This window comes from Brachyistius frenatus, unplaced genomic scaffold (assembly GCF_029030835.1).
Source record: "Brachyistius frenatus isolate BFR_SWC_R1_liver_20210118 unplaced genomic scaffold, ASM2903083v1 Contig_59, whole genome shotgun sequence".
Taxonomy (NCBI): domain Eukaryota; kingdom Metazoa; phylum Chordata; class Actinopteri; family Embiotocidae; genus Brachyistius; species Brachyistius frenatus.
In genome coordinates, this window is record NW_027210658.1 from 396994 (window position 1) to 421911 (window position 24918).

At 43.8% G+C, this 24918-nt stretch overlaps 3 protein-coding genes across 6 annotated transcripts in view; 1 reads left to right on the top strand and 2 right to left on the bottom strand.

Moving 5' to 3' along the window:
* Nucleotides 1-2477, bottom strand: part of LOC138625091 (organic cation transporter protein) — a 15653-nt gene extending 13176 nt beyond the window's left edge. For both annotated transcript variants that reach the window (XM_069705780.1, XM_069705779.1), the window contains exons 1-2: nucleotides 1545-2477; nucleotides 784-887 (exon numbers count right to left, since the gene is read on the bottom strand). In XM_069705780.1, the coding sequence (XP_069561881.1) occupies nucleotides 784-887; nucleotides 1545-1892 (452 nt within the window). In that variant the 5' untranslated portion in view covers nucleotides 1893-2477. The remainder of the gene's footprint in view (nucleotides 1-783; nucleotides 888-1544) is intronic.
* Nucleotides 1785-24895, bottom strand: tube1 (tubulin, epsilon 1). Of its 3 annotated transcripts, none has more exons than XM_069705784.1 (13): nucleotides 24807-24895; nucleotides 24517-24590; nucleotides 22938-22990; nucleotides 22781-22838; nucleotides 21369-21484; nucleotides 18700-18821; nucleotides 18154-18341; nucleotides 17872-18044; nucleotides 16318-16458; nucleotides 15202-15342; nucleotides 14450-14624; nucleotides 13022-13182; nucleotides 1785-1808 (listed from the first exon to the last, which is right to left on the bottom strand). In XM_069705784.1, exons 1-12 carry the CDS (start codon nucleotides 24829-24831, stop codon nucleotides 13024-13026), a joined length of 1425 nt encoding a protein of 474 aa, XP_069561885.1. In that variant the 5' UTR covers nucleotides 24832-24895; the 3' UTR covers nucleotides 1785-1808; nucleotides 13022-13023. The 3 variants fall into 3 exon arrangements, with proteins under 3 accessions (XP_069561885.1, XP_069561884.1, XP_069561882.1); XM_069705783.1 differs by lacking the exon at nucleotides 1785-1808 and adding an exon at nucleotides 11433-12583; XM_069705781.1 differs by lacking the exon at nucleotides 1785-1808 and having other exon boundaries at nucleotides 11433-13182.
* ccn6 (cellular communication network factor 6) lies at nucleotides 6204-12543 on the top strand. Its single transcript, XM_069705785.1, has 5 exons — nucleotides 6204-6268; nucleotides 9278-9557; nucleotides 10650-10886; nucleotides 11968-12161; nucleotides 12262-12543. Exons 1-5 carry the CDS (start codon nucleotides 6221-6223, stop codon nucleotides 12541-12543), a joined length of 1041 nt encoding a protein of 346 aa, XP_069561886.1. The 5' UTR covers nucleotides 6204-6220.
* Nucleotides 24896-24918: the final 23 nt, after the last annotated feature.

Sequence of the window (24918 nt, forward strand, 5' to 3'; positions counted from 1 at the left end):
AGGTGGAAGGTACGACCCTCATAAGTACGTGTTATAAAATCAGTAGCTTTATTAAAATCAGCACGTTTTTGTCAGCACTGATTTCTGATTTCTCCGATGGCATGACCAGAGGTCAAACTCAGGAAGCCCACAGCAATGAAGCCCAGAGCCTGCAGAGGTGTTTTGAGTGACATTCACGTTTCTTAGGGGCGGGACGTTGCAGTCCAGAACCCAAAATGATGCTTCAGGTCAGGCACACAACCAGGTGGGTCTTCTTTGACATTTGCAGGATTAAGCACCATGAGTTCGTCTCACAGGGTCCGACTGGCGACACCGAGTTCTACTGTGATGTTCTGACCTGAACTGTGGCGTCATGGCACTTTGCTTTTCAAACACAGTACAGCTTACAGTGCGTTGAAAACCCACAAGTTTCTTGCCCCCAATAAGACAATTGTCTCTCCTCACCACCTCGACTCCCCGGATTGAGTTCCCTACTCCTTCTTTCTGTTGCCCAAATAGCTTGTCACAAACTTTGATGTGCGCTCTCTGCTCAAGTTTCAGGTTAAACGTCACAGATGCACCTGAACTACTGTTTACCAAACTCGGGTGCTGATTTTCATCAGGTGACAAAACTTGGATTCTGTACTGACGAGGTTACAGCCTCTCTGGGCTCCGAGTACTCATGGTGCTGCGCCGCATCGTTCGCGCGCAACAGGAGCAGTCTCAGAACTTATTGATCCTCCCTCTCAAGAATATAATCACTTCAATAGTGTTTGGGAGATGGATGAACAATTTTTAACTTACTTATCAGCTGAGCTTCCAAACACACCAGCTCCAACAAGGAGGCCAAACATGTAGATGGAAGAAGCCACATTGTTCATGCTGGCGTTATCACAAACCAAGTCCCACTGGAAGGGAAGAAGACAGGAAGTTAGATGGAACATTTGGTGAACCTGCTCTCTGAGTCCGACGACTCTCTCAAACAGCTGAAGTACATCCTTAGATATAAAGTCCCTATTCATTCAGCTCTAGAGCTCAGAAAAATAATCATATATCTCCATATATCTATATTTATCTATATATAAATGTAAAAAAATACCACTAAGGTCCTTCATATTATCCACAGCTGGAATATTACAAAGCCTGAGACAGCTTCCTGTAACTTCCTGTCTCAAAAATCAACTGCAGATCTCTTGCCTGCTGCCCAGTTTCTGTGCTCGCTGCCACATGTGACATGGCCTTGTCCAATCACATCATTTTGGTCATGTAAAAGCTCCTGCTGCCCAGCCCTCATGTAATGTGTTACAAAACCTGGCAGGGTATGTGGAGGAGGCCTAAAAAAAAAAATACCTGCACTGCAGGAGTCCATCTGTGAACCGCCATCCTGTTCAACTGTGTCTCAGATGTCGCCAGAGCTCACTGTAAAAAACCTGCTAGGGCCCTCAACATACCGTAGTAGTAGCCTGGAGTCCTCGTGTTGGACTCATTAGAAGAAATGTCAATATTTAGTCCATTCAAATCCTGACTTCAGAGTGTGTCAGAGAGGCTGCTGGTTTTCCACTCACCTCAGTTACAATGGTGTTTTGGAATACCTCTGTGCTGTACTCCCAGCCGCCCTGGCAATGCACAGTTGGGTGTCCAGCGCCAATAGAAGCCCCGCTGAGATTCAGGGGGACTCTGCAGGACAGCTTAGGCGGGCCCTCGGGGGAGGTCAGAAGGCTGAAGTTTGAAGAGCCCGGAGCGCCTGCTGAGGGCCACGTGGAGCGGCATAAATGAGGAGGGACGGCCCCGGTGAAGACAGAGACGAGCATGTGGAATGCCAGGAAGATCTGCGGTAGACAGATCCACACATACAGGATCTTCTGGAACTTCCCAAAGCCTCCGATAAGGCAGAGAATTTCATCAAAATTCATTTCTCTAGTTGTTTGTAACTGTAACTGCTTAGGTCTGATTCAGAAGGTCCAGAAGTGCTCCTAAAATTCAGCTGCCATGGATGCACCAGTGGATAAAGGAAGAGCCCAGCGTCAGTCAAATGTCTGTGATAGAAGGTGCAGGTAGTGTCTGCGCCAGGCTGATGATTAACAGGTGGAGAAGAAAGTGTCCTCACACAGATGTAGTCACACCTGTGTTGTGCTCCACGCTGAGAGCAACCTGAGTCTATCTGGAGTGAAGTGTGGAGCTGTCTGAGAGTGATCTAACCTCCGAGTGATGGGAGTGAACCAGAGCATGAGGGAGGTGTTTTCCTGTTGTGGGAGGAGTCGCTGTGTTGGTGGCTGAGCTGCTCTGCTTTTGTCTCCCCTCCCTACTCAAAAAGTTTCATAAGATTAAATTAGGTAACTGATTTTGACTTGGTTCCAAAAGTTTGTGGACACAAACAAACCTGCTTCAGTGAAATGTTAAGGCCTGCTACAGCAGCGAGAGAATTAAACCACCGCTGCATAAAAAAAAAAAAAAAAAAAAGACTTCATAGGGCTGCTGTCTTTCTTTCTTGAATTTCAGCTGTCAAACTTCAATGTTCAGTTGTTCGGGCTGTTCAATTGTTCCCAGGGAGACTGAAAGACAGGCACATTCTTAGTGCTGTTCAGTAATTCTTCTACTATTGGATGCCGTGTGGGTGGAGTGAGTGTCTGAGCCTGTGACACAGAAGAAGCAGATAGATAGCAGGGAGAGATGAAGGCTGCTCCGAGTACTCTGCACTCACTCCCCTCATCAATAGCTCCTAATCAGGTCCTGGCTGCTGCTGCTTGAAGCACAGTTCAAACACAGGGGTTATACTCACTGGACATCACTACCAGAACCATTCACAGAACTGGAGCGCAGCTCTCGGGGGGGGGGTAATCTGAGAGGATGAGCATTCTTCCACGAGGCGTGGGGCTCCTGTGTTCACGTCTCTGTGCTAGTAGCAGTCAATGCATACAGTCTCATTCAGAGAGTTTAAACTGATAAAGCAAAAGCACAGCAGTAAAAGGGAGGGAGCTGAAGACTAGTTTCATTAAAACAGTCAAGTCGGGACAAGTCGCAACTCAAGACCGGCTCTACAATGCAACACGGGAAATATAGAGTGAGTGCAGCATGTTTCAAATCAAGAGTCCCCTGAGACCAGTCGGGTCGACGTCATCGGCCCTCATTGAAATACAGTCAAACTTGCTCTCGTCAAAAACAAACAGGAATAATGGGTTGAAAACAACTTTGAATTCATTTTCAAACCCATTAAAAGGCGTCTCCCAGTTCCATTCATCACTCGGGCCACTGTCTGTGTCACCTGCCTCCGCTCTTTAAAATTGCAGCACCATCACAATTCTTGTGGTTACATCAAACAAATCAAAGCAGCCAAAAGAAGAAAGAAGTTCCAGTTGTCCAATTGACGAGTGTTTAATCTACACGTAAATTCAAAATGCTTTTCAGGTAGATCCAGATTGCCTCCTCAACCCTGACATTTCACTTCCTCAAGGCCCCGAAACTGTAGAAGGGGAAAATTATATGTTAACAACCCCGCTGCTCTCCCAATACATCCATTTACATTCCTGAGTCCTGAAAAGGGATGCCTGGATTCTTTGTGTTTTTTTAATGCGCACATGGAAAACAAAAAACAATCAGGGACGTTTTTCCTGGAAACTCTGCAACAACTTCCTTAAAATCTGAAGAGACTCTTTCATGAGAACTGGGGTGTAAAACTAGAGGTTGACATACATGAATGCATTCTGCTTGATCTCTGTCTGGCCGTGTTGTGAGGGCAATCTGTCTATTGGAAATTGTAACGCCGAGCTAGAGAGGTTGAAATCCACAGCTTTAATCTCAAAATGCCTCTCAGACGAGCAACAGCTTCACGATCTATAAAACTAACTTAGATCACAATGTTTTTTCAGGTTCATGATGGAATTGCTTGACATTAAGACACCTTGTCTGCACTGAACAAGCTTGGGACGTCTGATAGATTTATAGGGTCGGTCAGAAAAATATCAATACATTTGGAAACATCTCCAAAAAGCATGTGGTCATTTCATAAATCACACTGGCCATAATTCATACTACAAGTTTAAGGAGCAGTGTGCTTGAAACCAACTGAACACCCCCCCACCCCTCCACCCGGCCCACCCAAGAGGGAGAATCTACGGTTAAGATGAAACATGAAAGTCCCTCTCTAAATCCGGTGGAAGGTTAATCCCTCCTGGGTTTCTATAGCAATATGACAGTGCCACTTGGCGTGCTCCATGGGAGACGACCTGCTCCCTGTGTAGATATCAAGGGCTTATCTAAAGAAAACAGCGACTCTTCGTTTGAGGCGATTAAACACTGATAAAACCATAACTATGAATGTTATATTTCATTATTTCATTTCTGCCACTAGATCAGCTAAATCCTCCACACTGAACCACTAAGGAACTCAAATGCTGCATGTTGTCGATGCTGTCAACCAAGCGTCCTTTGTTTCAGGGTTGGGACTCATTATACTCTACGTACTGTTGGACCTCTGGTTACTCTGCTAACTGTCACACAAGTACTGAAGGTAATCCGAATGTCTGAATCCAATTCCATGGCCATCCATCCAATAGTTGATGACGTTTCATTCAAAACCGCAAATTTCTGCCTCATGGCTTTACAGTGGGACTTTCTGTGCAAAGACATATCCATCTCATAGGTGTTGAAATATGTCCCACCAGTATCATATTTTGGTTTTGACCCGATGGTGCTGCCAATGGAAAAGTCAGGGATTGTATTCCATGAATGTTTAAGCCAAATTTCATAGACATTTATCCAACAGTCAATTCATTTCACTCAAAACTACCAGTGTCAGCCTCATAACGGCACTACACATAAAGCTGGGGAACCTCCAACGTGGTTGGGATTCATCCTCTGGAGACAATGAATGTCTGTTCAAAATGTCGTGCCTAACCATCTCATACATGTTGAGATATTTCCAACCATAGCACCACATGATAAGTCAACCATCAGCAAAGTGAGATGGACTCATCCTCTGGGTCCCATGAATGTCTGAGATACATTTCACAGTCACTCATCCAAAAATCAATACATTTCACCCAAAACTACCAGTGTCAGCCTCATGGTGGCAGTACAGGAAAAGCTGGGGGCTTTCAAAGGTTTTTAGGATTCATCTTCTGGGGACAATGAAAGTTTGTACAAAGACCAACCTATCTTGTAGATGTGGAGATATTTCCCACCAGGAGCACATTTTGACTTTAACATAATGGTGCTGCCACAAGAAAAGTCAATGATCGGACAAGTTATAAGGATTCATCCTCTGCAGACCATGAATGTCGGTAAAAAAAAAACCAATCAATCTCATGGATAATGAGATATTTCCCACGAGCAGCACATGATACTTCCACAGGGAAAAGCAAGGTTCGGCAGAGACACGAGGATTCATCCTCTGGGGACCAGGAAAGATCTCATAGCAACACTTTTGTCTGGCAATCCAATTATCTGCCACGCCAACACTGTCATGCTGCTATCGTGACTAAAAGTTCAACACTGGTTGATCTATTCTTCCCAGATCTTTACACTGTCTTACTGTTGGTAGGACAGTAGCCAGCAGCAGCACAATGAGGATAACTGTGTAAATAAGCGTCTTTTGTGAAGTCTTTCAATGTCAATTCTCAAGAGGACGTTGGCTTTTCAAGGATGAGGTGGAGCGTTAGCTCTGAGAAGGACCCCTTTACTCCGTGTAAATAATAAAGGAATGTGAACTCAAATACATGCGAGTCCACGTTATGTGGGGCCATGAAGCCTCAGCGCCCCATTAAACAAACAGCATACAGTGAATGTATTTACTGAGAAGAGCTCCAGTCATGAATTCAGGTTTTGTTCAACAATTCAACGATTAACTGGACATTATTTCTTGTAAAAAAAAAAAAAAAAAAAAAAAAGAAGGTACTTTTGGTGGATTTTGTGTAGCAGCCTGTCACGGACAGATTTAACTCTTGGTTACACCAGATAGATGTGAGCTCGACTTGGAATAAACACGTGGGCAGAACTTGAAAGTCTTGAAGCTGCCCAGCAGTTATAAAGACAAACATTCCCCCCTTCTGGATCAGTAAGGCGGGGAGAGGTGGTTTAGAGAGGAGACAGAGGGGTGCTTTGTCCCCGACTCCAACAGGTCAGCTCTCCCAATCTTTCTCCAGCCCACCCCTTCCTCTCCACCTCCCCTCAACCCCACCTTCCTGCTCCCTCGTCCCCCCGTGCGCTCACTCCTGGAGCTCACACAAGCCTTCACACTCAAGAGATGCTATCGCTCCTCTGCCGTTCCCTGCTGCTCATCCTTGCTCAACAGGTAAGAGGAGCGTTATCAACTTCTATTCTCACTCTGCACACAGACTGTCTCTGATAGACAACACTCGATATACCTGATATGAACCGGGACAAATGCCGGCTGAGATGCTTGGATGCTCCAGTAGCAGGAGACTGACTTGGATTTAGAATCTGCCTTTCATCAATGGGGTTTGAGGATGATTTGTATAGACTGGTTTTTACTGTGCTTGAGGTTCAGTCTTTCAAAAGTACGAGCGAGAAAAAGAAGAGCACATTCTGACGTCTTTGTATTTGAAGCTCCCACGGACCCGTTTTCACACCATGAAATGAGCTCATTCAGTAAACCTGGCAGACAGGCTTCAGATTTTTGGCATAACCCTCCGTGACCCTTGGAAGCACTGAGTTCTGAAGGGAACTGGAGCTAAAGTGGCACCATGGACGGGTTTCATCATAGCAAAGACTTCAGAGCTCACATTTCAAAACTGTTTCCACTGCTTCCAGCTACAGTCTTCCCAATTTTAGAGATAAATCTTCACTGCTGTCAGCTGGGTGCTTCAAGAAGAGTTATCGTCAGGATGTTTTTTTTGGGGGGGGTTTTAAATGTTCCTTAATCATCATGTAGATTGTGAAAAATACGAGTTGAGAAACACTGGATTGACACGAGACATCACAGGTGTAATTGTACTGTAAATTACACCCGTGATGTGGTTAGATATGTCAGAGCAGCCAAAGTGACACGAAGAAAAGAACAAATACCCACACTGAGCACAAGACACAACCTTCATACTCGGGCTGAAATTCTCCAAATCCTGCTCGAAATGAAAGTCAGAAAATAGGAGTCAAACTGAGTAAAATTAAGTTGCAAAACTTTAATTTTAAGCATTTTAGTCTGATGATTAATCACTGCTCTGGGCCTTACAAACATTACTGAAAAAAATACTTTAGCTAGACCACACTATGTTCGGACGATGTAATAAATGAAAGGGAAACAACGTGCCCTCGGTCCTTCTTCAGCGTTTGTGGTCCATGTGAACTAATGAGCTAGATTCATAGCTTAATCATTAAATACATAAAACAGATGTTTGATTTAATAGGGCTTTGCTAAGCTAGGCTAGATACCTTTTAGCAGGATTTCTCAACTGGCACTTCTTTTTTCTCCAATAAGATTTAGTCTGTTTTATTTATGAGGTAGAAAATTCTTTTTTTTTTTTAGGGTGTCAGAAAAGTTGAGTTTTCAAAAGTCAGGAAAACAGGAAAATGTGTCTAAATGACATTCCTGAGACTCAACTCTACTTTCTTTAGTGTTAATTAACAGATGTGACCATCCTACTGCGCTAAAATAAACTAGTGGTCGTTATACCTGCTAAACTTTAGCATGTTAGAATGTCATTGTGAGCGTGTCTTTACAGTTTACATCAAAACAAAGCAAATTACAGTCACTATTCAAAATGTTAGTGATTATAAAGGGTTTAGATCTGAATATAGTCTTTGTGGTAAAAGACTAAATGTAGATTATAACATTAATTCTGCTGCTTCGCATCTCTTCGCTGGGCAGGAACGTCTTCCGTCTGCATCTCGACGGGCTCCATCTATGTTGATGTGTTTTTATTCACACCACCTCTGGTCTTGCAATCAAATCAATGTGCACTGCTCTGAGCGACCACGCCAAGGCGGTTGGTCATCGTCGTGACGACATGTTTACGTTCAGGAATCAGTGTTGTGCAGCTATTAACAATTTCCAGGCCGGTTGATGGTCCTATCATCACTCAGCATGGAGCGCATCTGAACGCAGACGTGGTTTGAGGTTATGGGAACATTTGTCCTTAACTGCAGTCAGCTGATCGACACACTTGTGATCTGTTTCGCTGGTTGTGCTTTAAAATCCAATAACGCCAATCTTAATTCAAGTTATATCAAATAACTTTTCATAAAGTGTGTAATCAGAGCAATCAGCATGGAGTGGTGTTCGGGGTACACTGCCTAGTTTACATTTGTTTTACATATTTTTTTAGTGTGGGCAAACATAATACAATTAAATAATAAATACAATCCCATGTAAAGTTAATGAAGTAACTAAAGTAGTTACATTACTTATTACAACTTCAACAGGGGACCTGGTAATCTGTGACATCACATTTTAAAACTAACCGGTGGGAATGAGGAGACACAGACGCACATTCATTCTTAGTTTGGGTCTTAAGATGGGTTTTTGCTGATCAGGACTATCAGGACTCAGAGAGCAGAGCTTCTCGAACACTGTCCAGTTCTCCAAACTACCAAACTCTGCCACGTTTACAGGCATCTTTGCAAATTATTTTCATACAATTGATATTATTCATATATACAGATTGTAGAAATGATAGAAAATGCAGGTAATTCACAATTTATAAATCTTACATTGCCATTTCCTAGAAGGTCCACTGACATCAAGAAATGAGGAAATTCATTTCTCAAAGTGCCAGAAGGTTATTTTTTTTCCACTCATGGCGGAAAAGCAAACAAAAGGAACTTCTCGCTGTCCTCTCTCTCTCGCGGGCCAAAAAATATTTGACACAAAATATTGACCTTGGCTGGCAGAAGGTACCAGAGTGAAGAACAAACTCTGTTTCCCATTAAGGTGTCTGCATGAAACTAACTTCCTCACATGTGGCAGGCTCTCGCCCTCCTACTCCAACATTTTCCGCAGGAGGTAAACCTGGAGGTTCGACAAGAGTCTGTCCATCAGAAAGAGAAAGAAAAAACAAATTAGTTCGTAACCAAGCGACTACCGAGCAGTGAGGTCACCCGTCGGTTTGTGAACGGCCGTGATCAAGCCTCCAGTTCGGAATTTGACCGGCGACCTCTCGCTAGTTCGGAGGCGGTAGTGACCATATTTGGCCGTGCTGTCAATACTACGTCCCGCCCATCGATAGCTGTAACCTGACTGTCAATCAAACAGACCAGCTCAGAACAGCTGACATTTTAAAAATCCATCCCATCCCTGAGAGAAGTGGTGAGACCACCTGTCTTTGTTTTCTGTGTTTGGCCGCAGTGCTTCAGCAGGGCTCAGAACAATGGGCAGCTGCTGGGTCCTGGAGGCGGGCGGGCTGCGGCCGAGAGGCGGCAGCTCTGCCAGTGGCCCTGCAAGTGTCGGGAGAGACCTCGCTGCTCGCCGGGCGTGAGCTCCGTCCTGGACGGCTGCGGCTGCTGCAAGAGCTGCGCCCGACAGATCGGACAGCCGTGCAACGAGAGGGACGTGTGCGACCCGCACAAGGGCATGTACTGCGACTTCTCCGCGGACCAGCCCAGATACGAGGTCGGACTGTGTGCATGTGAGTCTGTCTGCTCTTCTTCTACACTTCGACACAACGACCTCATCGGGACAGTTTCTCTTTCTTACTTTGGACTTGGACAGCGTGATGAAGTGTTCAGACTCCATGTGCTGTAAACACACGAGGGTTGTTGTAGTTTTTTGTCAAACAGTGGAATATGCCATTTACTTTACAAAGTAATCTAAAGTCAAATTAATCTCCACATTTTCACAATTTCATTCCTTCAGTCCAAAAACATTTGGAAAGTCTGGAAGAGCCGTATGATGGCAACTTCATTTGTTTTTTTGTTTTTGTGCTGTCAACAAGTTGGCTGGAAATAGATTCAAAAACATGAACGTGAGGAAACCTGAAGGGTTCTGAGATGCACAGCTATAAACATCGCCAGCAAATATTCCAAGTTGGGTTGATTTATCAGAATCTGCAGTTGAGGTACAGTTGAAATATGCACATTTAAGATGTCGCCATTGACTTGAGCAAAGAGCACACAAAACATTTCTTTATGTAAAAACAGAGAAATAATCAATGGAGGCGGTCGAAATGTTTCAGGAAGCCTTCAGCGGTGAAGCAGTGAGCCAGCTGAGCTGCTCCGAGTGGCTTGTTGGGCTCTCTGCTTCTCTTTTCCCAAAAAGATTTACACAAAATTGAATGTGCGCTCTCTCTGCGCACGTTTTAGTTCCACGCTGACGTCCCAAATGCACACAAACCAGTCACAAAAAAAGTGTGTAAATCAAGTGTTATGGAGACATAACTTTGAATATGAAAGTCCCGAAAGGCTGTGCTCCATCCACGCACAACAGGAGCGGTCTCCGGAGAATCGAGGCATATTTTTACATTTCATTTATTTTCCTTCGGGCTTGTGTGTAACTACACGGACCGGTAACTACACTGTTATACAACAGCACTACAAAAGAGTTGTTATGAAAGGTTTTCAGTGAATTCTGACTCCAATGCCAGAACTGTTTGTACGCCGGTGAAAATAAGTGTGGTAAACCTCATGGGTCACCAGGAAAATAAAAAAATAGCACATAAAAAACAGTAACCTCATCAGGAGAAATTCATCAAGACTCCTGACATGTTTGCTCTACTCCTCAGACATGATGGCGGTGGGCTGTGACCTGAATGGGGCCCACTATGAGAACGGAGAAGCCTTCCAGCCCAGCCCCCTCTACAAGTGCACATGCATTGCCGGGGCCATCGGCTGCACCCCCGCTTTCATCCAGAAGCCCGCGGGTCTCTTAGGCCCCGCCCCCTTGATGGGCAGCATGCCAGCTGGCCTCCGCAGTGGCCAGAGCCCAAACAAGCAGCAGCAGGACACTACCTACATGTCAGGTGTGTGTTTAGAGAGTAAACGTGTGGTGAAGGCCGGCCTGCCTGGCCTGGAATGCTAATTGCTGTCCAGGTCAGATGGAGGGTGGGGGGGGGTGGTGGTGGGGCTTCATTAGTTCAGCAGTGTGAGGTGTGACTACCTGTGGTTAGATGGCCTCACGGAGCAAAACAAACTGATGGATTGTTCCGGTTACATGAGGAGGAGGAGGAGGAGGAGGAGGAGGAGAAGGAGGAACGAGCCTGTTTTCATTAAAAGCAGCAGTAATGTCACTTTGATGTACGGCTGGTGTTTCCAGCCTGACATGTACCTCTGCAGGAACTTATCTGGAACATGATCCGTCTGATTCACGGAGGCTCATTTTTTAGTCGAAATATATCGTTTCCAGTTTTATTGCTGTTGCACATTGTTCAAATTTAATATTTAAGAGCTGACATCCACATGTGGCAACTGAAAGCTTTTTGGAATATGTACAACAAAAAAATCGTGGCAATTCAGCTGAGGGGGAAAACGACAAATCTCAGTCCCACCAGGAAATCGCAATCTTGCAATTGATTTTTAAAAATTTTTTTATTCCCACTATTTTTCTGCAAAAAAGGTCATCAATAGAAGTTGCGCTAAAGGTAAAACAGCATAAAGTCATCTACTCAGACAAAACTGGCGTTTTTTTTCCTCGACTTGACATTTTTTCAATTCTACTGCAAAAACTCACAAAACGCTGCAAATTACATCACAAAACTGTAGAAATACTAGAAAATCTGAACAAAATCAAACATTTTGGATTGCAATGATCATAAAAAAAAAAAAACAACAACTCTGAATTCCTGGAGGGACAGAAATCTGTTGCTGCAATGTAGGCGTTCACTGAAAAGCAAACGTCTCCGTGGTGTCGGCTGAGTTGCGCGAGAAGAAGCTCAGAGGAAGCGTTTCAAGTTACGAACCGAACTCCCTCCCTCGCGGCGAGTCAAGACTTGGCGTCGGGAGGTTACGGGGTTGATTGTGATCTGTGCTCTGCTTGGCAGCACACAGGCTCGGCTCTGTGCGGGGTGTTGTTGACACGGTACCCTTTAACTGTAACACTGAAAGCTTACAGGGATCCTCCTTTAGCCTGGAAGAAGAACTGTTTGGTCCAGACCACCCCGTGGAGTCCCTGCTCCAAGACCTGCGGCCTGGGCATCTCCGCGCGCGTCAACAACGACAACAGCAAATGCGAGATGAGGAAGGACCGCCGCCTGTGTCTGCTGCGACCGTGCGAGAAAAGCGTGCTGAGGAGCGTTAAGGTGACGACTCCAATCTGTTTAAGTATCGGCGCACTTTGATGTTCACAATCAAAAACAGAAAAAAAAAAAAAAGTTACCGACCGCCGCGTCTGCCTTTCAGGTGCCAAAGGGAAAGACGTGCCGGCCCAAGTTCCAGGCAAAGAAAGCGGAGAAGCTGTCGCTGTCCGGCTGCACCAGCACCAAGAAGTTCAAGCCCACGTACTGCGGCCTGTGCAACGACAAGCGCTGCTGCGTCCCCAACAAGTCTCGCATGATCAAGGTCAACTTCACCTGCAAAGGCGGCTCCGGCACTCAGTGGAAGATGCAGTGGATATCGTCGTGCGTGTGCCAGAGGAAGTGCAGCGATCCGGGCGACATGTTCTCTGACCTGCGGTTGCTCTGATGGGTTCGTCGAAGAAGCGGAGACCCGCGGGGAACGGGTCCTGCTGGGGAAAACACTTGATCAGGTTCTCCTCGGCAGCGGCGACGTGGCGCAAGAATTCTCATAGACGGCCAAAACTTATGGCGGTGATCGTTAAATAAATGAAGAAAATTGTAGTTATGATAAGAGCTTTTGAAAAGCACGTGTTCAGGATATGTATGTGCAATAGAGACGAGGAACATGGCCAGAGAACGAGCTGCAACACCATTAATCTCACTGTGCTGCGATCAGGGAGCCTCTAAAGGCAAATCCGGTCAGACTACAGAGCTGCACTTACATGTTGTTCCTGTTTATTTTTTCACACATGGAACATTATGATCAGGTCATAAATTAGACAGTGTTGATATATGGTTTATAAAAATATGTACAAGACATTTGGCCGTGTGAAGTCGTTGCTGAAAAAGGCAAAGAAGCGGACGGCTGCACAAACAGAGCGGACCTTCATGTGGCGACGCGGAGTCGGGCTGCGTCCGGCACCAGTCGGGCTTTGGTGCGATCCAGATGATCGTATTCTTCAATCAACCAGCTGAGGGAGGCGGCAGCCTCGGAGAAGAAGCTCTGCTCTATCCCCTCGACCTGCAGGTAGTGATGCAAGTGAGCCTAAAATAAACAACAACAAAAAAGACCAAAGTTAGAGTCACTCAGTCTGAAATCAAACCAAAGCATTTTAATTTAGATTCAGTCTCTTCCCTTCTGCCAGAGGACTTTTTACTACTTTTGAGATGTGGTCTGTTCTGGCCACCGATACTGTGACACGAAGCCAAAAATGAAGGCATTCATTTTAGTCTTGGGATTAAAACGATTCCAGCTCTGCTCCCATTTCAAAATACAAAAAATAAAATACAAAAAATAGCTTACAATCATTGATATGAATGGGATGGACCAAATAAAGGAACCATCAGTCAGAGTACTGTAGTACAGTCCTACAGATCCACAAACTGCACAATCAGCACATCTTTAACAGAATTACAACAAAACCTCAAAAACCTTTTGACCTTCATGAACTGCAGGACTGTTGTATCAGTTAGTTTGAACATGATGGATGGTGTAAAGTGAGAGTGGAGAAACACAAGAAGCATTGCATTGAGTATCATGTTCATACGAGAGCTTTAAAAGAGCTTTCAGTAGTTACATACAATACATATGCACTTATCAATTCATGTATTTATCTTTTTCAATTAACTATTTAATCCATAAAATGTGAACAGCCACACAATCACCTCTTTGGGTCTGTAATTGCAATCACAATATTCGCACTAATTCAAGCAATCTCACCAATATTTGTGGGATATTTGTTGCAATTTTGCAAAGTTCCTTCAACTCTTCCATTAAAAAAAGGCATTTAAAAGCTCTGCTGAAGGTAAAACAGCTACAAGTCAGACTTTTCAAACAAAATGCTTAATCAGCAAAAATAACTCCTCATGTAAAGTTAACAAGGCGCTTCAACCTGTCATCATCAAAACCAACCACACGCCGGAAAAACCTGAAGTAACCGGGTTTATGGGAAATATGGTCTAATCACGGTAATGACGAAGATGTTAAATTAGTTTCATACTTTCACTTTGTTTTTTCACATATAGTAGGCCCATGTGTTGAAGTATTATTATTTAAAAAGGATTTAAAGCCCTTATCTTTAACAAAAGTTGATCCTTTGTATTTTATTTTAGTCAGCTACATGACTTCTATGACTGACACTTAAAAACTCCACAAATGATCTTCATCACAAGGTAGTACAGCCCAAAGCTTTAGGATCAAATTATTGTCTTACTGACTGTTAAAAACTGCCAAAGTTTCCAAAAATAGATCCAATAATAATAAATCCATTTGTTGCATCTTGTAAAAGTGTAAGAACATCGAGGTGATGCACCTTCTTCCTGTAGAGCTTGCTGAAGCGCTCTCTCAGCTCCATGAACGTGGGCTTCACACAGGTGTTGTTGGCCAGAGCCAGCAGGGAGTGGGCGTGTCCCACCGGAGGCACCGAGCACAGGCCCGTCTTCCAGCCTTCCCGGTTCCACGAGACGAAGGGCAGCGACGGCCTCAATCTGGAGCGACAAAAAGATTCGGACAATTCGATATTTAATGCAAGAGAAGGGGACTGAAAATGAAAATGTCTTGAAGTTTACGTGGCGCCAAAGAGCTGATGTCACTTCTGTTGCTGTTGTTCCTTTCACTGTGTTGTGAAGAAATTCTCTGTAATAAAATTCCCAAAGCAAACAATAAGGTCCAAAACTCAAGAGTGCTAACTTCACTGGCTTCTGTTCAGTTTTAATTGTTTTATAAAATACACACTGATGTAATCAACAGCAAAATATGAAGAGTGCCTTTGCTTTTCCTCCTGCTGCCCTCTGGTCCTCCTTCTCTTTGACACCGTGGTCACACAAACATGTGCTCTGACACCAGCTTCTGTTTCAGTTTCTCTTGACAACGTGCCGACGAAAACAAGGTCCGGGAGGAGAGGAGGGAGCTGAATGGAGCAGTCATGAATCATGCTGCCGGCTGTACTATTATAAAGGGGGTACTATTGGGAGGAGGGAGTGCGAAGGTCACTGGCTGGGCCTGTCGGTGGAGGTGAACTAACTCCCCTCCTGGTTTTAGTGCAGAAGGAGACGGAGCTCTGACCTCTCGATGTTCCTGCGGAGGTCGGACAGCTGCACGTCGCCCCTCACCATGAGGGCGCAGGCCAGGTACAGGCTGTGCTTCGGGTCGGCCCGGATCAGCTGGTGGTCTTTACTGAAGGCGTCGCTGAACATCTGATCCAGTCTGTCGGTTACAGGAGACGTAGAAAGTCAAACATGTTCACATCACACTTCGCAAGAGATGTGAGCAGCAAATTCATCTAAAATAATTAAGATTTCATCCAGCACACGATATTTAAAGGGCATTCATATCTTAACTGAAAGGCTCAAGTTCAGTCTGACAAGGGGCAACAAGATGGAGGAGAATGTTGGGACCTTTATTTATGCAGGCAAGTCCTGCCGAACAGGCAAGGTATTTTGAAGCAACGCCCCGCTCTGCATTCATTTATATTTTTACCTCTGGGAGTCACCACCCTTTCTAACCAATGAGCACATCCGCTGCAGCTCCTGAGGCCACTGTGGCTCACACAAGGCCACTTTTCAGCCAGCTGTGTTTGGGAGGAGTGCCAGGAGCACGAAACTTACCACCTTCTCACATCATTTCATGAAAGCTGGCTTTGTGGTATTTGGAAGTCATATGGCCCTTTTTTATTTTATTTATGTGACTGATTAGATTAAAAAAAAGCTACATTTTAAGTTATCAGAAGAAAAATGCATAAAATAACTTAAAAAATAAAATTGATTTTAATTAATAAAACATTTTTGGGTGTAAGATCCGGTGAGCTCATGGAAATGATATCCAGCATGTTTAAAAACTTGATTAGAGATAAGAATTCTATTCATTATGAAAAGATGAGCTGCTGAAGTTTTTCACACTAAACATCCCTTTGATAGTTGCATCAAAGTCATTTTACATTCATTCGCCATATCCTGCAGATATCCAAAACGTACTATTCACACAGTGACACCAGGCCTGTCTGTCCCACGAGGCCGCTGCCGTTTCCTCATCATCATGTTTCAAAGGGGGCAGTTTAAGTAACAGAGTAATTTAAGGAAGCAAACTTCTAATCAGTGAGGTCATCGGCAGAGTTCATGAGAGACACCGGAGCTCAGCGGGGGTCAGAACAACTGTGAGGTAAAAATAGCTGCACTGACAGACCTCCTGGTGGGGACGCTGACATCTGCCAGAGTGTAGAGAGGGGTGAGGCTGGGCACCAGGTAGTGCAGACGGGGGAAGGGCACCAGGTTCATGGCGATCTCGTTCAGGTCCATGTTGAGAGAACCCTCGAAACGGGCTGAGCTGCAACACAGAAAACTTCGGGTGATGCAACGAAAAAAAAAAAAACAGGCTGAGAAAAGAACTGTTGACTGTGTTGACCAAGGCTTCTTTCATACTCAGTCTTAAGGTCAAAGGTTTTAGGCACTTAAAAAAGGAGAGGATTTTGTAGGAATAACGAATTTATCGCCAAATTTCCTGCAAAGTGCAGAACACAGGAAATTATCAGAAATAAGTTCAGAGAAAGCTCCTGTTGTGGGCGAAAGGAGCACATCACGGGGATGTGTATGGACCAAGCGGAAACCAGCAGTGAGGTCATCAACCATCAGTTAGGTCATCAACCAGCAGTGAGGTCATCAACCAGCAGTGATGTCATCGTTGGTTTGTCAACGTTATGAAGCCTCCAGTTCAGATTCTGTCAGATCTGATTGGAAACCTGACGATACTACGTCCCGCCCACCAATCGCTGTAACCTGACTGCACCACAGGCCTGTCAATCAAACAGACACGCCCCCAGAAACAGGTCTTTTTGAATCTTCTTTTCTAATGAATGAGGGATTATTTTCAGATGGACCTCCAGAAAACTAATAAGAAGGAGTGACTTTAGCTCACAACACCGAGATAACTGATGGACACATTTTATTCACTTTGGATTTGATGAGAGAAGTTGAATGGGAGTCTACGGAGCCGGAGGCTTTTTGGAGCCGACCTCTAGTGGTACTGGGTGGTATTGCAGCTGAAGACACTTCTGCATCGGAACCATTTTATAGACCTGGAAACTACGAACTCTTTTATATCCAGTCTGTGAGTACACACAGAAAACCAGTTTGGTGCGACCACCCTTTGCCTTTTCTTCTCAAAACACTTGCACACGTTTTAGCTTCTTTGAAGGTAGGTTGTTCTGAGCATCTTGGAAAAGCTGCCTCAGTTCTTTGGTGGATTTAGTCTGAGTGTGAACTGATTGACTCCATGATGTTGACATCAGGGCTGTGTGGAAGATAGAGCATCTGTTAAAGGACTTCTTGTGGCTGAAGATTGTTCTTTTAGACCCAGACGGGACGTTTAGCTCGTTGTCATGAATTCAAGTATCGCCTGGTGTCACCGGACATTAATGGATATATGGGTCTGGCAGTGCTCCATTGGGGATCGTTTCCAGACGTTGCAACTCGTTGTGCAAGGACCTAAATATAATTGATTTTCCTCAACCTGGAATTTCTCTGTTTTTCCAAAAATAAATAAATAAATCAATAACTTTTGATCACACAATAATCCCCCCAAAATCCTGAAATCCTAGAGGGACTGTATTATATCATCATTTAGTCAATTTCCAGAGTGAATTGAAGAAGCTTCAGACTTCAGTAAACATTGCGAGCTCTGTTGCCTCTACACACAGAGGCCCTTCTGTATACGGTTGATGTGCAAACAGCAATGCTATACCTGGTGATGTTGAGCAGCAGGTTAGCCACGATGTTATTCATGGCATCAAAGGGCTTCTCGGCCCCACTCAGCCCGCCCTGCCCAGAGATCACGCTGCTGTCTCTCTTGATCATCGACCCGGGCTTCGCGCTGTGAGACATCACTTTAATCTTGTTCACAATGTCGACCAGCGACTGGAGGAGGAGAGGTGAGGGGAAACAGAAAGCCGGTCAAAGTCTCAGTTTGGATTTCTGCATTCTGCAAAGACCTCTGCAGAGATGAAATGTTTTCAGATGCACCAACCTGGTTTTCCACAGGAAGGACACAGTCAGCGTGTTCGGTGAGCTCCTTCATGGCCAGCACACTGTTGTAGGGAGACGTGATGACGTCGTCTTCCGCAGACGGATAGATGGAGGTGACGATGCGACACACGTCAGGGAACTCCTCCTCCAACAGGCTGAGCACCCTGGTCCCCAGGCCGGAGCCCGTACCTCAAAAAAACCAGTCAGGCGTTAACAGGCAGAAACGGAGGGGCTGTCGGATTACCACTGAAGCCGAATTTATTTAACGCCATGTTTCCAGAAATTAGAGAGGCCTAATGTGTTGGTTTCCACAGCTGAGCGTTACAAGAAGCATCTCCCTTGCATCATTAATACTCGAGCGTACAATCTATAAACAGTTATTGCTCAAGATAAAGAGGCTTATTGGGCTGCACTTCAGATTCAGTGTAGAAATACAGGAAAATCATCTGCTCTCCATGCGTTATTCATGAATTGAGGAACAGTGTAAGTAAGGGATCTTATTGAAGCCTGCATGGATGGATGTGATCCAGCTGTTTCCGTAGCGTACCTCCTCCCATGGAGTGAATGAGGAAGAAGCACTGCAGACAGTCACAGTGTTCTGCTGCCTTCCTCAGCTTCTCCACGATCTGCTCCCTGTAGACCGAGCCGTACGTCAGGTGTCCGACCGCCCTGCAAGAGGAGGAGGCTTCATGACGTGGCACCGGAAACGGTTATTGTAAAAAAATAATCGTTATCAATACATTCAGTGATGAATTCTCTTATTTGGGTCAGATAGGAATAGTAGAACATTTTTGATATTTCACAAGTGATGGAAAATTAAGAGGCCATCTAAAGTCTGTGTAGTATGAAGGGTTTCCAGCCTGGAAGCAACAGATTATGAAAAAGATTTTCAGAGAAAGTGTGGGATGAAAAAAACCACCATTTTCAAAAGGGATTCCAACTCTGAGTCAAACGTCAAATTCACCGACTAAAAAGCTGAAATCCCATGACCTCTAATGAACAGAAAAACATGCTGCTGTGGTGCCAAAAGACAAGAAACAGACACGTTTCTGCTAAAAACACGCCGACATGCCCCTCCGTTGGCACTGGTATCAGAATAAAATAAAAATAAAAAGTCTAAATACTGGCTGCAGAGGAAAATTATTTATCTAACAATAACTAATTAGCTTGCAAACTAATAAACTACGTGTTCAATTTCTGTCAGTGAGCACCAATGCTATCAAACACACACACACTGACAACAACTGGCTAACTAACATTAGAGATACATACATGGAAAATATTACATTTTAATAAATGGCAACTAAAATTTAAACATGCAAATACAATTTCCTGATATTCCAGGACTTGGTCTGAAAAAAAATTATGAAATTCCCTGACTGGAAAAGAGTTTTTAAAATCCCTGATATTCCCTGATCGTGGGAACCCTGCCTCATGTCGGCACTGGATGTATATTATTCACTGATGGCTCATAGTGAATGCCACAGTGTCAGAATGTAGATAGAAAGAAGGTGGAATATTAATATAATATAACGTGTCTGCAAATGTTGTGTGACGGAAGATAGAGATTATTATAAAAATTGTTAAAAGTCAGCTCTGCTTCACATTTTTCTAAACTTCAGGATTAAAGGCTGAAGGAGGATATTGTGACAGTTCTAACATTACTAAACAACATTGCTTGACATGCAGAGAGGATTTTTTTTTTTTTCTTTTTCACAACCCCATAAAGGGATTATTCACAGCGGCGCTGTCCAGTTCACCCAAAGGATACGATGCAGATGTGAGGAAAACAACACCTGACGGTTCAGGTCAGGTGTTCCCTTGTTTCTTTGCCCTTTTATATTCAACCCTGTTTCTGGAAAAGTTGGGACGCTGTGTAAAATATAAATAAAAACAGAATGCAATGATTTGCAAATCACATAAAACCTTATTTAATTGCAAATAGACTAAAGACAACATATCAAATGTTGAAGCGGAGACATTTTTACTATTTTATGAAAAATGTGTTTATTTAGAATTTGATGAGAGCAGCACGTCTCAAAAAAGTTGTGATAGGATGAACAAAAGACTGAAAAAGTTGTATAAAGATTAAAACAAACAACAACAACACCTTGTGGAACATCTCAACACTAATTAGGTTACCACGGCAACAGATCAGTAACATGATTGGGGGAAAAAAATGTGTTTTCAGAGAGGCAGAGTCTCTCAGCAATGAAGATGGGGAGAGGTTCACCACTCTGTGAAAGACTGTGTTGGAAAATAGTGCAACAATCTGAGAATAATGTTCCTCAACGTAAAACTACAAAGAATTAGTGGATTTCATCGTCTACGGGTCATAATATCATTAAAAGATTCAGAGACTCTGGAGACAAGGGACAAGGCTGGAAACCAATATTGGATGGTGGTGATCTTCGGGCCCTCAGGCAGCACTGCATTAAAAACACTATTCTGGAGTGGAAATCACTGCATGGGCTCAGGAACACGTGTGAAAACCATCGTCTGTGAACACAGTTCATCGCTGCGTCCACAAATGCAGGTTAAAACTCTCCAAAGAAGAAACCAGAAAGAAACATGATCCAGAAACACCGCCGCCTTCTCTGGACCGAGATCATTGAAGATGGACTGAGGTGAAGTGGAAAACTGTCCTGAGGTCTGATGGATCACCATCTGAGATTCTGTTTGGAAATCATGGACGCTGCATCCTCCAGGTTAAAGAGGAGAGGGACCATCCAGCTGCTTCACTTTCAAAACTCCAGAAACTGGTCTCCTCAGTTCCCAAACGTTTCCAAAGTGTTGTTAGAAGAGGTGATGCAGCTCGGTGGTGAACATGATCCTGTCAAAACCTTTTGGAGACATGTTGCTGGTATCAAATTCAAAATAAGCATATATATTATTTTAACATTTTCAACATTTGATATGTCTTTAATTTATCTGCAATTAAATATGGGTTTAATGTCATTGCGGATGAGAGATGTCATTGCATTCTGTTTTTATTTACATTTTGCACAGCGTCCCAACTTTTTTTGGAACTTGGGAAGTTGAAATAAATAATGAGCTGCGATAATCCAGTCGAGGGTCCCTGAACACATCAGACTGCTGTTTGACGTAACGGCGCGTGTGAACGAGTGAACAACAGCTACCGTGTGAAAGACGACGCCGTGCAACAGCTGCTGCCACCGTGAGCTGGAGGCGTCCTGCGACACGTCCGTCTCTTACCAGTTGTTGCCCGAACCCGACACGTCTGTGAGGAGCTGAGCGCTGTCGAACACGTCTCTCAGCGGGCCCTGCAGGATCTCGTTGACTACACCCTCCTCCATGTCGATCAGGACCGCCTGCCAATTCAGACACGGAAATCGGTGCCGTCATGTACGGAAGCACGTTCCTGCAAACCATCGCTCCATAACGGACCTTTGGGACTCGAGAAATGACAAAACTTTCATCACGCAGAATTTGACCCCGACTCTAAAATAAGATGCGAAAAGAATGTACACTTCAATCAGTCCAAGCATGTTGTTGTCCTTTTTAAAAGTCGTTTATCGTCTTCATTGGGTGGAAGTCGACCCCCGAGAGGTTAACCCGAGCAGAGGTCAAGCTGACGAGGCAGCTTCTAGTCCTGAAGGCGTCATTCATCTAACTGGAATGACTCTTAACCCCCCTCCCCCCTTCCCACACACACACACACACACACATTATGGATTATGTACAAGAACCTGTTCCTATCAAGAGATCTAAACCTCATTCTTTACCTGCTGGTCACCATTTTAAGATGTCATTCATTCAACCTTTATTTAAACTGCTAATTGAGGTTGACTCTCATCTGCAATGACATTAAGTCAAAGACAAAGCAAAAAAATTAATTCAAACAGTATCATTAAAGAAGCAATAAGACAAGCTGACAGATGAGGTTGTACCACAGTTTATCTGATAAATAACCGTTTAACCGTCAGATTATGGAAGATGAACCTGAAAGAGGAATTAGAATCAACAAAAAATATAAAAAACAAAAGCTATAAGAAGCCCTAAAATATAAAATAGGTAGTTTGAGTAGATAAAACTGAGGAAAATACAGTTTATATAAAACAATTACAAGTGTGGGTTTGGAGATTTAAAATCAATTTTCAGAAATGTGTAAATACAATAAGTGTATTGATCTTCAGGTGGTGCTGGATGTTGTTCTAGGAGTCACGCGCACTATAGCTAAAGGAAGACTTTCCCTGCCGAGTCCTGACGTGCTGAACAGGAAGTGAGGCGGTTCTGATGAGGCCCAGCCCGTCTGTGTGTGCGAGTGTTTGAGATGTAACGGAGCCGTTATCCAATCAGAGCTTCATGGATGAAGACTGTTGAAGAGGACCATCCGAGGAGGTAATGATGGGTAATGTAGTCATTACTTGTAATAAATCAGTAAATGAATGATTTGTAAAAAGAATATGGAAACTGGAGAGATGAATGTACACTATTTTTGATTTGACGCAGAATGAGTCTCCCCTGTTGGTTTCTACGCGTTTGTTTGGTGAGGACCGAGAGGCGATTCACGTCGCTCAGTTTGTTTTACGAGCAGGTTTAGATTTGGTGAACGACGTCACAGTTTTCCGTCTTTAACCCTCTGTGCTCCGCAGAGTAAAACGTACCCTGGCCTTCAAGTGTTGGATTCTCCCACCGACACCACAGAGTCCTCCGTCACCTTTCCTGGAAAACAAAAACACCAAATATAAAAAAAAATACAAAAAGGCTTCATTTGGAGCACGAGGCCCGTTTGAGCTTCTGGATGAAAGCGAGTGTCGTTACCGCGAATCCACGTTCCGGAAGAAGCTGCCGAGGGCGTCATCATACAGTCCTCTCTGAGGGGGGGGGAGGGGACACACAGAGTATCAGGTGGCTGATCAACATGGCTGCTTCACTTACAGGACAACACCAACAGGTTCACCTCAAAGAGAAAGTCAGGTTTCATTTTCAGAGTTTTGGCCATTTTTCCTGTTTGTCAGCCTTCGTGCAGGAAGTGAATCTGTTCCCACGTCTCGCTCATGATGTTGGTTGGTACCGTTTCACTAGAACTAATGGGAGTAACGGCCGGAACCAAATTCACCGGGAATTATCCTTTAAATTATGCGCTGTGGGGGTTTAACTGATTGGGCAAGAAAAACTAGATTTGACTAAATTCTCTTTTTATTTTTGTCCGTGGTTCAAATAAGAAGCAATTTTTTGATTTTCAACACATTTTACACAACATTTTCTAACAGTCTAAAACACAAAATATATTCAATTTACTCCAAAAATCAATTAGACACAATGCACAAAGGTTCACATTTGAGATACTGAGGTAATTAAAGATGAGTCAATGAAATGACTAATCAATGATCAAAATATTAAAGCACGTCCACTTTATGGGTGTTCGGATTTTATCCATCGATATTGACCCATCACAGATACATCTGTGTTTATGTTGGCCAGCATCTGCTGATAGGGGACATTTTTTTTCCCCAGAACATAATACAGGAAAAGAGACTTTAGTTAAATTGGAAATTGTTCTTTTTATGTTTTTTTGTTTTTGTTTTAATTATAAATTCCCGGTGAAATTGACTGTTTCAGTGCACTGATGGCGGTGTGGACTAAAAGCTGTAAAAAAAAAAAATTCTGCCTCCATTACATACTGTAGTCACTGGTGTCAAAAAGGGTTCAGAAACACACTTGACGGGATCATTGCAGAACATTAAAACCAATGATGGTGGAAATAATACAACAGCTAAGCAGTAAATCCTCCCTTCATATTATTATTATAATTATCACAGATTATAATATCACAGTCTCACTGCGGGAGGTTTATCTATTCAAGTGGTCATTGTGGAGAGCTGTTGAACAGGACTGGGTTACACCGAGAGGTGTTACCGATTATTTGTCCCTCTAATTCAAGGTGACTAAACTATTTGTGTTTTGCTGAAGCGTTTGTGAGGTCAGCGATGTGAGAATGTCTGAAGGGAGTCGTACAAATAGCATCGGGTGTAAGTAGGAAATATATTTTTTTATGCTTCCTTCATCCCATTCGGGTGAGGAGGCGAGTAACCCTAACCCCTGTCATATTATGGGATGTTAGCCTCCATCCTAAACCAACCCGTTTTCTCCGCCACGTCTTTTCAACCATCACCAGCTGTGTTTGGTTTAGTTCAGCAGACTGGTTTGTGATGGCAGGACAAGCACGTGTGGTGGTGGTGGTGATGATGATGATGATGATGATGGTGGTGGTGGTGGTGGTGATGATGATGATGATGATGATCCTCGTATTGTGCAGGTCGTGTGAACTCTTGAGTGAAATCTGCATCCAGTTCTTTTTTCTACGATGACAAAGTTAAAATGTGGCTCGTTAACTTACTTTATTGACGTGCGCGTGCTCTCGTAAAGCCAGATCCCAAAACCTGCAGCCCACCTGGTTGCCACACTGACCAACTGAGGAAGAGGAGGTTAAAGGTTAAAGGTTAAAGGTGAACGCTTCCAAGAAAAACATATCCCACGTTTCAACCGTGAGGAGCTTCTTTTTTTTTTTTTTTTTTTTTTAACTTTACAGGTTATAAAGCGAACTGAACACGAAACGGCTTCTTGAACGCAACGTTTAACGTAGAAAGCTTTCTGAAAGTTAAACACGTCACGTTGAGTTTTACTCACCTTGAACAACAACTGACTGCGTCATGGCAGCTGCAACGCAAACACCGACATCTCCCCGTTAACGCTTCTTTTCCCTCCTGCAGTTTATTTCTTCTTCTTCTTGTTTATTTTA